This window comes from Hylaeus anthracinus, unplaced genomic scaffold (genome assembly GCF_026225885.1).
Source record: "Hylaeus anthracinus isolate JK02 unplaced genomic scaffold, UHH_iyHylAnth1.0_haploid 12002, whole genome shotgun sequence".
Taxonomy (NCBI): Eukaryota; Metazoa; Arthropoda; class Insecta; order Hymenoptera; family Colletidae; genus Hylaeus; species Hylaeus anthracinus.
Window position 1 is genome coordinate 906247 of NW_026534349.1, and position 13704 is coordinate 919950.

The following is a 13704-nucleotide window of genomic DNA, read 5'->3' on the forward strand; positions in this document are numbered from 1 at the left end:
CAGATTTCGACGATATATCAATCAAATTATAAAAGGAAACATTCATCTCGACCAACGCTATAGGCTGCAGGGAATTGTAATCATGCGTCAAAACCTATTTTTCTTTACATTGTATAAACAAAATGCTCGTGATTCTATTTTTCTTTTCGTTCGGACATTTCATCCTGAATATTAGTTGAATATTGACATGATTGGTGTCACGTAGAAATGAAAAAACAAATGTTAGATATCGCGTGTTCCAGCAAACTGGTCGGCCGGCTACACGCGTTTCTATACTACTAGTTAGGGCGGCGGCCGTCATTGTATAAAGCGTCACGGGATCGCGGCATCGCCTTCATTCGACTTGTTAGTTCTTTCAACGGCACGTAACAATCAACACAAGGTGACTACGTGTTTCTCCCTTTGCACTTCATTTTTTTCCTCACGGGAAAAAAAATTTGGAACGAGGCGCCACCTTATCAGATGCACTTTCACAGTTACAATCTCGCTGATATCTCGTTATATTACTCGACATCCAGTTTCTCTGGTACATGACACAAATCTATCGCAAATCCAATAAATACGGGGTCGTAAATAGTTGGTCGTTCAATAGCGACGATGACTTTCGCCGAAAGTGGATAGATCACGTTTTTGACATTCCATTTTTATAAAAAAAAAAAATTGGAGTATCACGTGTTTTCTCGGCAATGACGTTGCGATTGTGAGATCTACGTGGTTGTTTCAGTGAACGTTTAGTTTTCAGAAAACTATTATATCCAAACGAATGATTGATATCCTGCGTTAAGAAAATTATACGTTCTTGGCACATATTCATTTTTGAGTGAAGTGGTTGATTTCTCCTGCTGTTACACTCGTGTTACACACCAAGTATTCTTTCTAACGTAGGTGGCGAAATTCGAATCCCGCGTCAGCCCCATTGAAACTATTCCTATGGCAACTATAAGCAATGGGAACGGTTCAACGATACACATCAACACGCGGCCGGATGATATACAAAATCGCATCATCGGCGGTAAGTGATCGACGAGTTTGTTGTTTATCGAGGAGGGTGGAATCCTCCGATACAATAATTAGGAAAAAATTCACACAAGAAGTGAAATTACGCAAAAGTGAACGGAGCGTATGTAAATCTGTAACGAGTTGTATACGAGCGTGATTGTTCCAATCAGTCATATTTGAATAGTCGATGTTGGTTTGTAAGTTAATGAAAATGTAGATAGAAAGAAAAAGTAATTACAAATTACAAGGATTTGGCTAAAATGCAATCTAAACTACTTTTTTCCTGGTCACCCCTTCTTTTAATGTTTTGGAAAACAAACAACATCAAAATTCAAGGAAATTAATTCTGTCGTATTTCCTCTATAGATTCCCAGTAATAAGATTTCCCTAAAAAAGGATAATATTACCCTACCAGCTGACAATGTGCCGATACGATTGAATTTCATGAAGGGTGTCAAGTTATTCACCATAAAAATCGTTAAGAGTCCTCGAGCGTTCACGCTTACGTGGACGTGGCATTAAATTGGGCAGGATCGAAGTATCCATACCGCGAATCGAGCCGTGTCTGGTGTGACATAAAATATTACTTAAGTGTAAAGAAGGTCAAATATTCCTTTACGCGCGGTAAGTAATGTATCGGATTCGTGGGAACGGTAAAGGTCATCAATCATTTTGCAAACACTTCGTATCCTTAATCATTTAATAACATCGCAATCGCCATTAATGTTCCACGAGAAAGGAACAACTTTGATTTGTTATTCGAGTAAAGGCATTGATGTTGCGATAAATTATAATTACAAATTGCTACGCCGATTGAATTACGCGTGTCTCGTGAATGAGATTGTGTTCAATCGAGTAGAAACAATCTACCATTGTTCAGACGACCGTTTCGAAGAAATTGAAAGCCGAAAGCTCGTCTTTCCCGATCACTAGAAGACGTTCTTTACCTCATGCAGGTGAACTTGAGGTCTATAGCATTCACCTTGTATGTAGATTACGATGGCTGGACTATAAACACGTCTCGCGAGGTATTTCTAAGAATAAATCGATAGAAATATCTCGAGTAAAATTACATACGCCTACGACTGTGAGCGCCACCGTAGATGTATGGGAAGGAATACTGCGGTTGTCAGAAGAGTGAATCGTTATTATGCACTTGAGGTTGAAGAATAAACTCCTTCGTGCTCGCGCCAAGACACAATGGGTGTTACTTTCTTTGATGGACATCAACCTGTCTTGTAGCGAATGTAACGAATACTAAGAAATCAAGAAACTATTGGATACTTATAAATTGTCTAAAATTAGTGTGCATCGAAAACGATATTTTGAGTACGAAGGAGTCATTGTGGCTGCTATTAAACTGCTATAAAACATGCAGTTTCGATGATTTATGTTATACAGGAAATTGTTGAAATAACGTACTTCTGATCGCGTTCGATGTACGTTTTTTTCGCGTTGTCGTGTCTCGCGAGTAAACACTGAACTTGATTCGATATTCATGAAGTTCCTTCCAACGATAAATGTTTCATACATGTTTCCCCACGACTTTATACCGCGGAGACGCGTTCAGACAATTCCTATACAAGTTTGAAATTTCACGGTACGGTAAACTTTCTATCAGGTATTATCTTTGAATTTCGAAATCGATGTTATTCAAAAGTGAAGAATAAACCCGTTTAAAGGGAATTATCAATATGTGAAGTTTTTTAGTAACGTGATACTAGTTTATAGTATCGAAAGCAAACTTTATACAGGGTGTCCCAAACATGTTGGAGTTCCTTGAAAGGGGTGGTTCGGGAGGTGATTTGAAACAACTTTTTCCTTTGCGAAAATGTCGGATGGGGCTTCGTTAAGCAGATATAAACAAAAAACCCCGACCAATCAGAGCGCGCGCATACCGTTGGAGCGGCCGTGCTAGCGAAGGCTACGCGCTAGGTCGATGCTTCGATGCACGTCGAGTCACTTGTTCGCGTACAAGCGCGGCCGCCTACCGCGTAGCCTTCGCTAGCACGGCCGCTCCAACGGTATGCGCGCGCTCTGATTGGTCGGGGTTTTTTGTTTATATCTGCTTAACGAAGCCCCATCCGACATTTTCGCAAAGGAAAAAGTTGTTTCAAATCACCTCCCGAACCACCCCTTTCAAGGAACTCCAACATTTTAGGACACCCTGTATAATAGCGGTTCTTGTGGCACTTTTGTATCGATAACTTTTACCTTGAAAACTTCTCTAAGAACTGTTTTCAGGCAACATATACGTTAGACCTTTTACAATAAAGGTTTTAGTAAATAATTTAGACAGTAATTACAGAACTTTACACAAACATTTGAAGCATACATATAATAACCCCCTGACACATGGAACACTTTTGACGAATACAAAGTATTAAATTTCGCCCACTTTTTGCCTAATTGTAAGAACTAAGAAGTTTTACAAGTACGCGGCAAGTGTCATCTGATATTACTGTCTACGGTAAAATAGCACGAATGTGGAACATATTTGCATATACGTAACGAGGCAACATATGACCTCAATGCGTCAAAGGGTTAAAGTGTACTATTTTCTGCCCAGACTCCATCCTCCACGAACAACGTGTAACCTGACAGCAAGTACAGCAAACAGAAGACACAAAATCCATTCGTTTCCTTACAATGTTAATGCAATACAAATTACTGTAAAGTTTCTTTTAAATATTGCCAGAATCACTGCTATTTAAAAAAGTGTTCCACGTACATGGTAGTCCCTAATAACCGTGCATCGGTATAGAAAAAGTTGGGAAACACTGAGAGATAATTATCCTGACCAAGTAAAAGCTACGACTTCGTTCCAAGCCTAACATAGAAATGCCGACTGTCTAGAAATACCACCCCTCGATTCCACCAGCAAGACTTAAAGGTAAAGGGGCGAGAAAGGAATAACCAGGGTGGGACTGGGAGTGGAAGGAAAAGAGGGAGCACAAAAGGGTGGGTGTGCGCATTTCGCGCATGTCGCTATGGCCAAAAAGAGACAAGGAGATGGGAGAAAGCGAGGACTTTCCATGTGGGTGGTTAAACATAGGCTAGCCAGGCAACTACCCGTAGTGAATCGTGTGACGTGAATAACACGTTCGAGCTCGAGTTCGTCCTGCGTCATTTCGTTTCCCTGTGAAACAACCCCCTCTCGGTTTCCCAGAGAGTTCAGAGACACTTCGATGGATTCGTTTGGTTTACGCTCGATTGCCAGATAGAGTCGAATAATCGCCTCGAAATGACGAACGGTAAGCGGACTCCACGCATTACCAACCACCAGCCACCCTGCTATCTTGTATAGTAACACATTCGTCGATAGTCTCTTCCAATGTTTCCTTCATCGAAATTCGCGTCATTTCTCAGTTTTATTCGACGTGAATCATTGGGTTTTCCCTATGGAAACAATTTGTTGGCCATATAACTATTAGAAAGATGTCCCGGTTAAGCAATGTGACTTATATGCTAGTATGTATACAAAACGTTCTTTGTCGTTTAGTTCGATATAACGTGGAACATTACCGTATCGTCAAATACCGTCTTGATCTGACGCTTCGTATCGAGTAATAATTTTCTGAATGTAGGTTGTATACACAATATGTATGTATCGATCTGCGCGTTAACAGGTCGAAGGTATTTCTAAAATCAATGGCAAAACTGAACACTGGTACAAACATGTCAGCGACGTTATCCTGAACAGAAGGAAAAGAAAAATGATTCGAAAGCTGGATTGAACATTTTCGTGGATCAATGGAATGGCTACGCAACGCCAAGTATCTCAACAGGTCGTTTCCTTTTTGAGAATGTTGTTTAAGGAAATAGATGTCTGACATTGACAACGAGCCAATTGTTCGAGTGCAGGTGAATTAATGAAAGCACGCAACAGTCTATCTCTCGGTGATCTAAACCACTCGAATAAGTCATGCCATTAGAAACAGAGCTCTGTTTATGTCAATTGGTAACTTTTCGTTCGATGGAAGATGGCCAAAGATAAAATACTATCTCATCGAGACTACTTAATAATAGAAATATTCATTAGGCACTTGGAAAATGGGAATCGATCCAAGAGGGCGCATTGCGCTCGAAAATTTATGGAATAACGTGCATTTTTCCATAAAGAGTTTTTAATCAAATACTTCTGTAATCCCATCAGCGTGCTCTGAATCTTCATTCGTAAATGACATGAAAACTTGGCTCAGAAACTTCAAGTAATCAATAAATAAAGCTCCGTTGTATTTTCGAAAATGTTGTTAATGGCGCCGAAGAGAAAGAGTACGAAACAAACTTGTTCATGTAGCTAGGCCAAGTGATCCTCGAATATCTTCCATTCGAGTGGACACTTGTCCCGATCTTTAACCTGTACTCGAAGACACCTGGTCGCTTCATTGTTCACGCCAGGTAAATTGAGCGATCTAGGATGATTTCATCCCAGATAGCCAACACTAGAAGTCACTTAATACTCCGTTCATTAGCTGGTAACGATTAATCGATAAAACGAGCAGTTCATAATCTGCCAGCGTAAAAATAAACGATGACTCGTAATCGAGGCTTAAGCGTAATAATTATACGATGTTATTCCAAGAATTTGATCAAAGACCATTTATTCATGGTCCTCTACGATCTTCTTTATTGTATTATAATTAAATAATTTGAAACGATAGGAATGATACAGAATAAACTACTTGGAATAATATCCAGTACATAATTAAATTTGAAAAGTGAAAATAATGATTAGATTACGAGTAGGTTAGAGTGTACAGATTAAATTCCAATGTTTCAGCGGAAGACACTGTACAAGAAAGCACTAACACCTGCAGAAATATACTGGTGGCATTGTCATGGATTGTTGTGATCCTGACGATGCCGTTTTCCCTGTTCATCTGCTTCAAGGTAAAATAGGAAAGTTTATATGTAATTATTTCTCCTACTTTGCCTCGAGCTGTCTTACTCGATCTTTGGCAAATTTTCCATCGACTACAGTGGAGCATCTGGACTTATCAGAACCTTTAACTAAATTAGTTTTATTATTTTGACGGTCTTTTTCATGGAAAAAAATGTTTAAAAAAAATGACAATAACACGACCATTCTGCAAATAATCTCACGTTCTTTTCCGCTTATGCATAGTAGTTTAATTAAAAAATCAGTAGGTAACGAGTTATCCACCCTGAAATTGAAGCTTCTTTAATATAAGAAAAACACATCATCAACGAACAACAACTTCCGCGTTACGATTTAATTCCCTAGGTGGTACAGGAATACGAAAGAGCTGTGATATTTCGTCTGGGACGTCTCCTTTCAGGCGGCGCTAAAGGACCCGGTAAAATCTTTAATACATTTCTTTTCTAACGCGATTACAAGTCTCTTATCGTTGTTGGATTGATATGATAAATTATCAAATTTATAATATAATTATATAATTCTAGGTATCTTCTTCATCCTTCCTTGCGTGGACAACTACGCTCGCGTCGACCTACGAACACGGACCTACGACGTTCCTCCTCAAGAGGTAAATCGATACAAAATAGTTGCGTCGTTTGTATTACAACTCGAACGAGAAAGTAAGATTCTCTCTGTCACCAGGTGTTGACGAAAGACAGTGTGACGGTGTCCGTTGACGCGGTGGTCTACTATCGCGTGAACAACGCGACGATTTCGATCGCGAACGTCGAGAACGCTCACCATAGCACCAGACTACTGGCTCAAACCACGCTTCGGAACACCATGGGAACCAGACCGCTTCACGAGATCCTCAGCGAGCGTGAAACTATCTCAGGAAACATGCAGGTAACAGTTTCGAGTTAAACTGCGTTTACAGTACACCGGTGACAAGTGTTTGACGATCGTATTTCAACCACCAGGTGTCTTTGGACGAAGCTACCGACACATGGGGAATTAAAGTCGAACGGGTTGAAATGTAAGTAAATGTAAATTAACGTAACGAAACGTAATATATAAAAGCTGCGCACATTAATGAAAACTGAAAAGAATAAGAGCTGGTCATATAATTTTGTTACCGAGTACTCGTGTACTTGTTTACACGTTTCTTAAATTTCTTCTATAGCAAAGACGTGAGGCTACCAGTCCAGTTGCAGAGAGCCATGGCCGCTGAAGCGGAAGCCGCTCGTGAAGCTCGTGCAAAGGTTCGTCTGACTTTAAGTCATCATTTCTCTAACTTTTTACAAAATATAAGCTCACGAAAGTTTGCCGTTTTATCCAGTTTTTATGAAAACTACCTTCACCTTCTGCCTTCAGGTAATCGCAGCTGAAGGTGAACAGAAAGCTAGCCGTGCATTGAGAGAAGCTTCGGAGGTGATCGGAGACTCTCCTGCCGCGTTGCAGCTACGCTACTTACAGGTATGTTCGAATCGAACACGTTGTCAAGTACTAGGTCGTTCAACTAAATGGGATTGATTTTTTAAAACGTGGACTGTATTAATAAATTAGCTATGATATACGTCAAACTTCAAGGTAATCACTATTGACTTGTATACATCTATGACAGTATTCAAGTAATTATTTCATAGCCTGTTCTAAAGAGGCGATATAAAAAATTTATAATTAGAATATAAATCTCTTCATCGATGAGAAATTCGACATTCCAGGGTTGTTCCTCGCTTGATAATACTTGCACTTTACTTACTTCTTTCAACAACTGTGGACGATACCAAACGATATCTGAAACATGTTTGTACAAGGTTGTTTGTAATAATCTGTCAAGGTTTGTCAAAGGAACTTTGGAGGAAATTCAACAATCCCCTTTAACCCTGGACGACCTAGTACTTCTTAACAACCCTAGAATCAACTTATCCATAAAAGTATTTAATTTCTATCACTTTGATCGCCTTTATTAATTTATGATCCTATTTCTTTCAGACACTGAACACCATTTCAGCGGAGAAAAACTCGACAATCGTGTTCCCGCTGCCGATCGATCTGTTGACTTACTTCATGAAAGCGGGTGTCGCGAAGGATTCTTAATCACGGTAACATTCGTTACCTTCAAGCACTTCGTGAAGCCGAAACCCCGCGATGATCAGAGTAGCCGTACTCTCTCCATGTCCAAGGAAATTAAATCCATCGTTTCTTTCAGAATCGATTGATATTCGCGTCAATCCTGATTCGCAGCGGGGTCGCCGATATTTGACGAATCAAACTTTCAATCGTAGTACACTCACAGGCTATAAAATTAAACGATATTCGAAGGAAGTTCTATATCTACGAAAAAACACACGTATATACAAGATCTCGGTCAATTTCGAACAGTACAATCATTCGAGAAGTTCTTTCGATCTAATATTATTCTATTTATAAATCAATCTTGAACTGACTCTAATTTCATTGATAATGCAAAAAGACTATCGCACTGTCACCGCACATCAGTTGACTATCGACCAATTTTCTAACACTCTGTATACTTTTTAAACTTTCACCCGTATTTTTATAACTCATTTACTTAATTTACTCGCGGGTACACGACCTATATAGTTTATACAACGGCAATTTTTAATAAAAATAAGAACATATAGAAAAAAGAATATAACTACGGTGATTCAACGTGAGGTACAACTGTGTTTATTATTCTCTATAACGAGGTATAAAAAGTCTAGAGGAAAGTTAGTAGAGCAACTGCTCGCTGTTGTACATTCTAGTCATTGGATTCGGAAATTCGATAAGACAAGTATTATTGAAATTCGATTGATAAATAATCTAAGCGAAAAGAACCTAATTTATAAGTAAATGAAAACACTGGTAAGGAATTCGTGTATATTAAGTGTAATCGACACACTGTCCATTTATATCGACAGTTTCTTTTTTCTGCTATGTGAAGTCTGAGTGTATGTTCGTTCATGTAAAATAACATACGTAAACTGTGCTCAAATGTAGCCTACGTACTCAGATGGCGATGAAATATTCGTTTCTTCGTCGATACGGAATCAATTGTCGCGACGATCGATCGAATCGTACAAGCATTGTTTGCGTGTTTCGGAAAACCTTTAAACGGCCTTCGACCAGGTTTACCGATAAATATGTGAGTGGCGTGTTCCGTTAGGCGATAATCTCTGCTAAAAGCAAGGCGGCAAACATAAAATTAAAATAAACGTAAATTAAGATACATTAGAGAGCAATTTACGATATTACTCTTACTCGTTCGATGATCATAAAATGTTGCTCGTGGAATGGAAATGGAAAATAATGAGAAGGATTCTCGAGAATTGGAAATCGTTTAGCGAAAATAAGTTTCAGGAGTTGAGTTGGGCAAAGAAGATTAAATGAAAGTATATCGGAGCGTTGAAAGATATTCACTTCCACTTATATGTATGTGTGTAAAATTCATTTCTAATTAATAGAGGAATAAGTGGAGCTCATCTTAAACTACAATAGAGAATAGTCGATCGAAATCGTGGAATCGAATTCGAATTCGCTTTCAACCGAAATTCTGCATTTTCTAACGATGAGAACTATACCTACCTCTGTGCTACGTACATGCTTCTACTTCTATTTGTGATACTATGTTACGTTAATGTAATGTAAACTTTTGAATCGATTTATAACATCTGCGGACTGTCGCAGACGGACAAAGTACGAATATATTTGCGAAACCATGATAATACCTTCGTGCCCACGGTATCGTTCACAATACGAACAAGTTTCGGACAATTTATATCATTATTACAATATCAGCAACATGCTTTCTTTCAAAGATCATTTTTAAACTTGATGGAAATTTAGTTTTGCAATTTCATTATATTTGCAACAAGAAAGACTGATTGCATTTAGATGTAGGCACGAGGGTGTTGACCGTGTTATTTTTTCTTCTAGCAACGTTAGCGCTCACATTTTAAACAATTTATTACTATCTCGAGCCGATGTTATACTCATATAGCGTTCGACATATGATAACGAAAAGCGATCGAACCTTCTTCACCGTTTACACCAACATGTCAATCCTTCTATCGACTTAAATGTGTGCGAATAAAAGTTGAAATTGTATCTCGTTATCTCTTTTCTACCTTCGAATTACCTGAAATAGTTACCTATTGAAATTCATCTTAACTTCGTCGTACATGGTTGCTGCACGTAATTCAAACAGAATCCCCGATTTCCGACGTCGTTGGGCGCTTCGATGCTGTCTGTGTGAAAAATTAATCTGAACGGCTTCACTGTACCTGAGAAATAGTGATGCATTATGCGCAGTCTATTTCTGTCAATTAATTTCTTCGATCTAAGTTTACTCGTTAAGTTAACTGTTATTGCACGGTAAATATATAAATATAGGATTAAAGTGGACCTATACTATCGAACAGAAAAGCAATTACATTTCAAGTCCTCGACTGTTAACTACAATTAATTTTTTAAATTCCAATCGAAATCCGTCTTCACAATTGCAACTAATTTTCCAATCGGTTAATGCCTAACAGTTGTAACACTTACTAACGACAGAAGATGAATTTAAACTTTGATTCTCTGCGTTGAATGTGCCACCACAAATTCGATCAACGCACGTCATCATGGCTGTCGGTAATCTGCCCAGATTCGATGCACAAGGAATCGTTAACCAATCAGTTTGGCAGGCAGCTCCTGTCATCGACGCAATTTGGGTTCCTTGGGTGTTCCCCGTCAACGTAAACGCATTATTACGTGCCATTTGGGCTGCTGAAGTTGCGCTGGTTGTTAAAGCTACTTGACCTTTGCAACAACATCAACAACTCGTTACAAATATCAATATAGCATTTGGAGATTGCTGAGATCAGAGGGTTTCTCAAACATCACTTTTCAAAGAAAAAGAAGGAAAAGTGGCTAAAATCTTATATCCGTTTTGCATACAGGCCTCTTTCCTTACCATCAACTGAACATGCGGTGTATTGAATGCCACAAAAGTTCCTTTCCATCCTGATGCATATACTGTAATCCTGATTGGACAATTGCAATCCGGTGTCGATACCATAATTGAACGATTTTATTTGCCCGGAGATACCCGTGAAATATTGCAAACAGCCTTCCTCGGCTCTGTATAAAGTATTGCAACGGATCTGAGAAACTCTTACTTTCCATGATCGAGGGAAGGAACTTCCGCTCGTAACAAACGTTAACGTAACAGGATTCGTTTGCCCGACACCGGCGTCCACATAAACTGTACAAAGATAATACTTATCACGTAATAGAGCGCCGTAACAATTTCAGTCAGTATGGCAAGGAAAACGTAACATTTTGTCGTGAGACAAATTCGCTATAGGTCAAAACATCGACTAATAAAACTCTATCTCTATTGCTTTTACGACCACTTGTTACGTTCCCCGACCTCCAAGGAAATAATTACTACTACTATAATTAGAGTTTCGTAAAGTTCTTTATAATTAAATTTCTACCATGATTCCCAGTATTACTTCCGCATATAGTGGGCACCGGATTCCCTCCAGAAACAATAAATTGATCATAGATACACTGATTATTAGTCGTTTCCGGTCCTCTTATATTAAATTCCAAGAAATCCAGCCTAAATATGCACATATATTAATAACTCATTCAACAGTGGAACAAGATAAAGCAGTAACTCACCTAAATTGGCACACATCTGGATGTGATTTAAGTAGCGTTAGTTGGCAAGATTCCGTGCCATCGAATACTGATGGATAATTCGGATTAACAAAATAAGTATTGTTATTGGAAGTCGTTTCGCCGCAAGACATAGTTACTGGTGCAACGAAATGATCATTAGTAATACGCCACTGATCATTATATTACTAGCATTGAAAAACAAAAAATAATTAATAAATTTACCAATACAACAAACTCCATAACCATTTGCACAAATTCCATTAGACGTGCCCTTGCGTTGCGAGCACTCCGAGGTCGTCAAACAGGTACCATTCTCGCCGGTTAATCCGATGCAAATATTGTTATCAAACCTCACCACGGTGAACAAAGGAAAAACTATACGCAACAAGCACGAGAAATTATTCACCCGTATTAGATACATATTATCAAAAAAGAAATGGACTTTGCACTCACGTCGCTTTTCTCTGTTAGGGTAAGTCAGAGTACCATTTCGAGCATTAATTGATTGTAATTTACTCTTTGGCGGTTCCCGCGGTAACGACTCGTTCGCGTGAATGTTATTCGTTCGCCAGAGATTCGTAAATCTTCTTAGAGCGTTCCATGCATCGACATCCGTACAGAATGCAACGAAATATAGCAGAAACACGATCGAAAAATAGCAACGCATGGTCATGCGTAATATCTCATAAATCTTATATATCAAAATCGTTCACATGGATGAATTTCAAAATTTTAACGAGCAATGACCCTGTTCGAATCAAGACATCGTGGGACAAAGCTCTTACAAAGACGTACCTACGACTGACTACGAAGAAAAGTGCGAAGAATAATATACCTAAGGTGTTTACACGGTCTGCATATCACGCGGTAAATTAAGGGTTGCGCTTGGACCGTTTCGTTTCGAACGTTTGTTTGTAAACAGAGGGAAAGTCGGAAAATTTTATTGACGACAAACTCCTTAACACTAGGCCATTGTGGTCATCGCTCGTGTCCAGGCAGCAATTTACTTTCACAGTTGTAATTAATGAATCTCCATGATTCATATACGACCGCAATTACACGCTGCAACCTGCATTTTGGTTTTCGTTAACGCGATGAGTGCCCATTCAAAGATTCGTTGTCAATAAAAATCGATAATAGCTGTGTAAGCAATGTTCTTTGGGTTTCTATGAATACAATAAGTGGCAGAGCATTTTCTTAAACGGAAAATAAGTCCCAACGGATAAGCGCAAGATGGTCCGACTGATACGCGAGAAAGTAAACTTTCTAAGTAGTTTTCTAAACATTTGTCACCACGGTCTGTAGGTTCCAAGACGCACACGGCATATGGGGCAATAATGATCGACGTTTTTGCACGAGTTCATGCAGTACGGTAACATGCAACACGGCCAGCATCTGTAAAAGATACATTCATTTTGTCTATGCTACGGTTTCTTCGAATGTGTACTTGTACAACTGTTTTACCCGCATAAAAAGAATGCAAACGCGGTGAAGTGTGTAATTATAGATTGGCGAACTTGTATAGTGGTGATGATAATCGTGGCGCATCGCGGGCATATCGTGGTCGTGGGCCTAGGCGACCACAATCCACTCGAGTTTTCTACAAAAGAAATCGTTATAAATCTCAAAGATACATTCAAAAATGCGCAAAACACTTTCTACAAGTGTATTCCATTACGTGAGACTGAAAGCAACTGTTCCATGGAGTAAGACGTGAGACAGATTCCCTGAGATTGAGCATAACTTGGCGGTGGTGTCGGAGCTATGAAAGATGAATTATTTCTTGATCGAAATGCCCTCCAATTGCGGGACGCCGACGTTCTGCCACGGCTGGCGCATATCGTCGAATACGTAGGAGGTGCGTCTCTCGTGTAAGCATGGGTATCTGGCTACCGCGTGAACCAATATTTCTTATCTCATGATTCACGCTAGGAAACAATGTACTGATTATTACACTGCGGATGTTCATGCGCGAACGATATTCTTCTATCTTAAAAATATGCAAATCATACGCAAATATTAAACATATGCGTAGATATTTATAAGCAGCATATCTAGTCTATTACTTTGCATATGTTTTACATGTGTATACTACATACATTTCACGTATGGCATGCAAATATGAAAAACTTATGGAAACATAT

The 13704-nt window shown here is 39.0% G+C and overlaps 2 protein-coding genes across 5 annotated transcripts; one reads left to right on the top strand and one right to left on the bottom strand.

The window, feature by feature from the left end:
• Window positions 1-302: 302 nt before the first annotated feature.
• Window positions 303-9994, top strand: LOC128892030 (band 7 protein AGAP004871). Of its 4 annotated transcripts, none has more exons than XM_054152067.1 (10): window positions 303-382; window positions 886-1012; window positions 5783-5892; window positions 6248-6320; window positions 6427-6509; window positions 6584-6787; window positions 6862-6917; window positions 7065-7143; window positions 7256-7357; window positions 7877-9994. In XM_054152067.1, exons 2-10 carry the CDS (start codon window positions 931-933, stop codon window positions 7979-7981), a joined length of 894 nt encoding a protein of 297 aa, XP_054008042.1. In that variant the 5' UTR covers window positions 303-382; window positions 886-930; the 3' UTR covers window positions 7982-9994. The 4 variants fall into 4 exon arrangements, with proteins under 4 accessions (XP_054008042.1, XP_054008041.1, XP_054008043.1 ...); XM_054152066.1 differs by lacking the exon at window positions 303-382 and adding an exon at window positions 511-526; XM_054152068.1 differs by lacking the exons at window positions 303-382; window positions 886-1012 and adding an exon at window positions 3955-4253.
• Window positions 9995-10032: 38 nt separating this feature from the next.
• On the bottom strand, window positions 10033-12283 carry LOC128892028 (uncharacterized). The gene is made up of 7 exons (XM_054152063.1): window positions 12014-12283; window positions 11783-11935; window positions 11561-11696; window positions 11371-11498; window positions 10845-11135; window positions 10436-10690; window positions 10033-10170 (listed from the first exon to the last, which is right to left on the bottom strand). The coding sequence occupies exons 1-7, from the start codon at window positions 12231-12233 to the stop codon at window positions 10049-10051; spliced, it is 1305 nt and encodes a 434-aa protein (XP_054008038.1). The 5' UTR covers window positions 12234-12283; the 3' UTR covers window positions 10033-10048.
• Window positions 12284-13704: the final 1421 nt, after the last annotated feature.

Coding starts and splice junctions, on each gene's coding strand:
- LOC128892030 (XM_054152067.1), top strand. CDS start 931: ATGGCAACTATAAGCAATGGGAACGGTTCAACGATACACATCAACACG. Junction 7,144..7,255: donor CTCGTGAAGCTCGTGCAAAG/GTTCGTCTGACT, acceptor TTCTGCCTTCAG/GTAATCGCAGCTGAAGGTGA. Junction 7,358..7,876: donor TGCAGCTACGCTACTTACAG/GTATGTTCGAAT, acceptor TATTTCTTTCAG/ACACTGAACACCATTTCAGC.
- LOC128892028 (XM_054152063.1), bottom strand. CDS start 12,233: ATGACCATGCGTTGCTATTTTTCGATCGTGTTTCTGCTATATTTCGTT. Junction 11,499..11,560: donor CCAGATGTGTGCCAATTTAG/GTGAGTTACTGC, acceptor GTGCATATTTAG/GCTGGATTTCTTGGAATTTA. Junction 10,691..10,844: donor CACCGCATGTTCAGTTGATG/GTAAGGAAAGAG, acceptor GTTGTTGCAAAG/GTCAAGTAGCTTTAACAACC.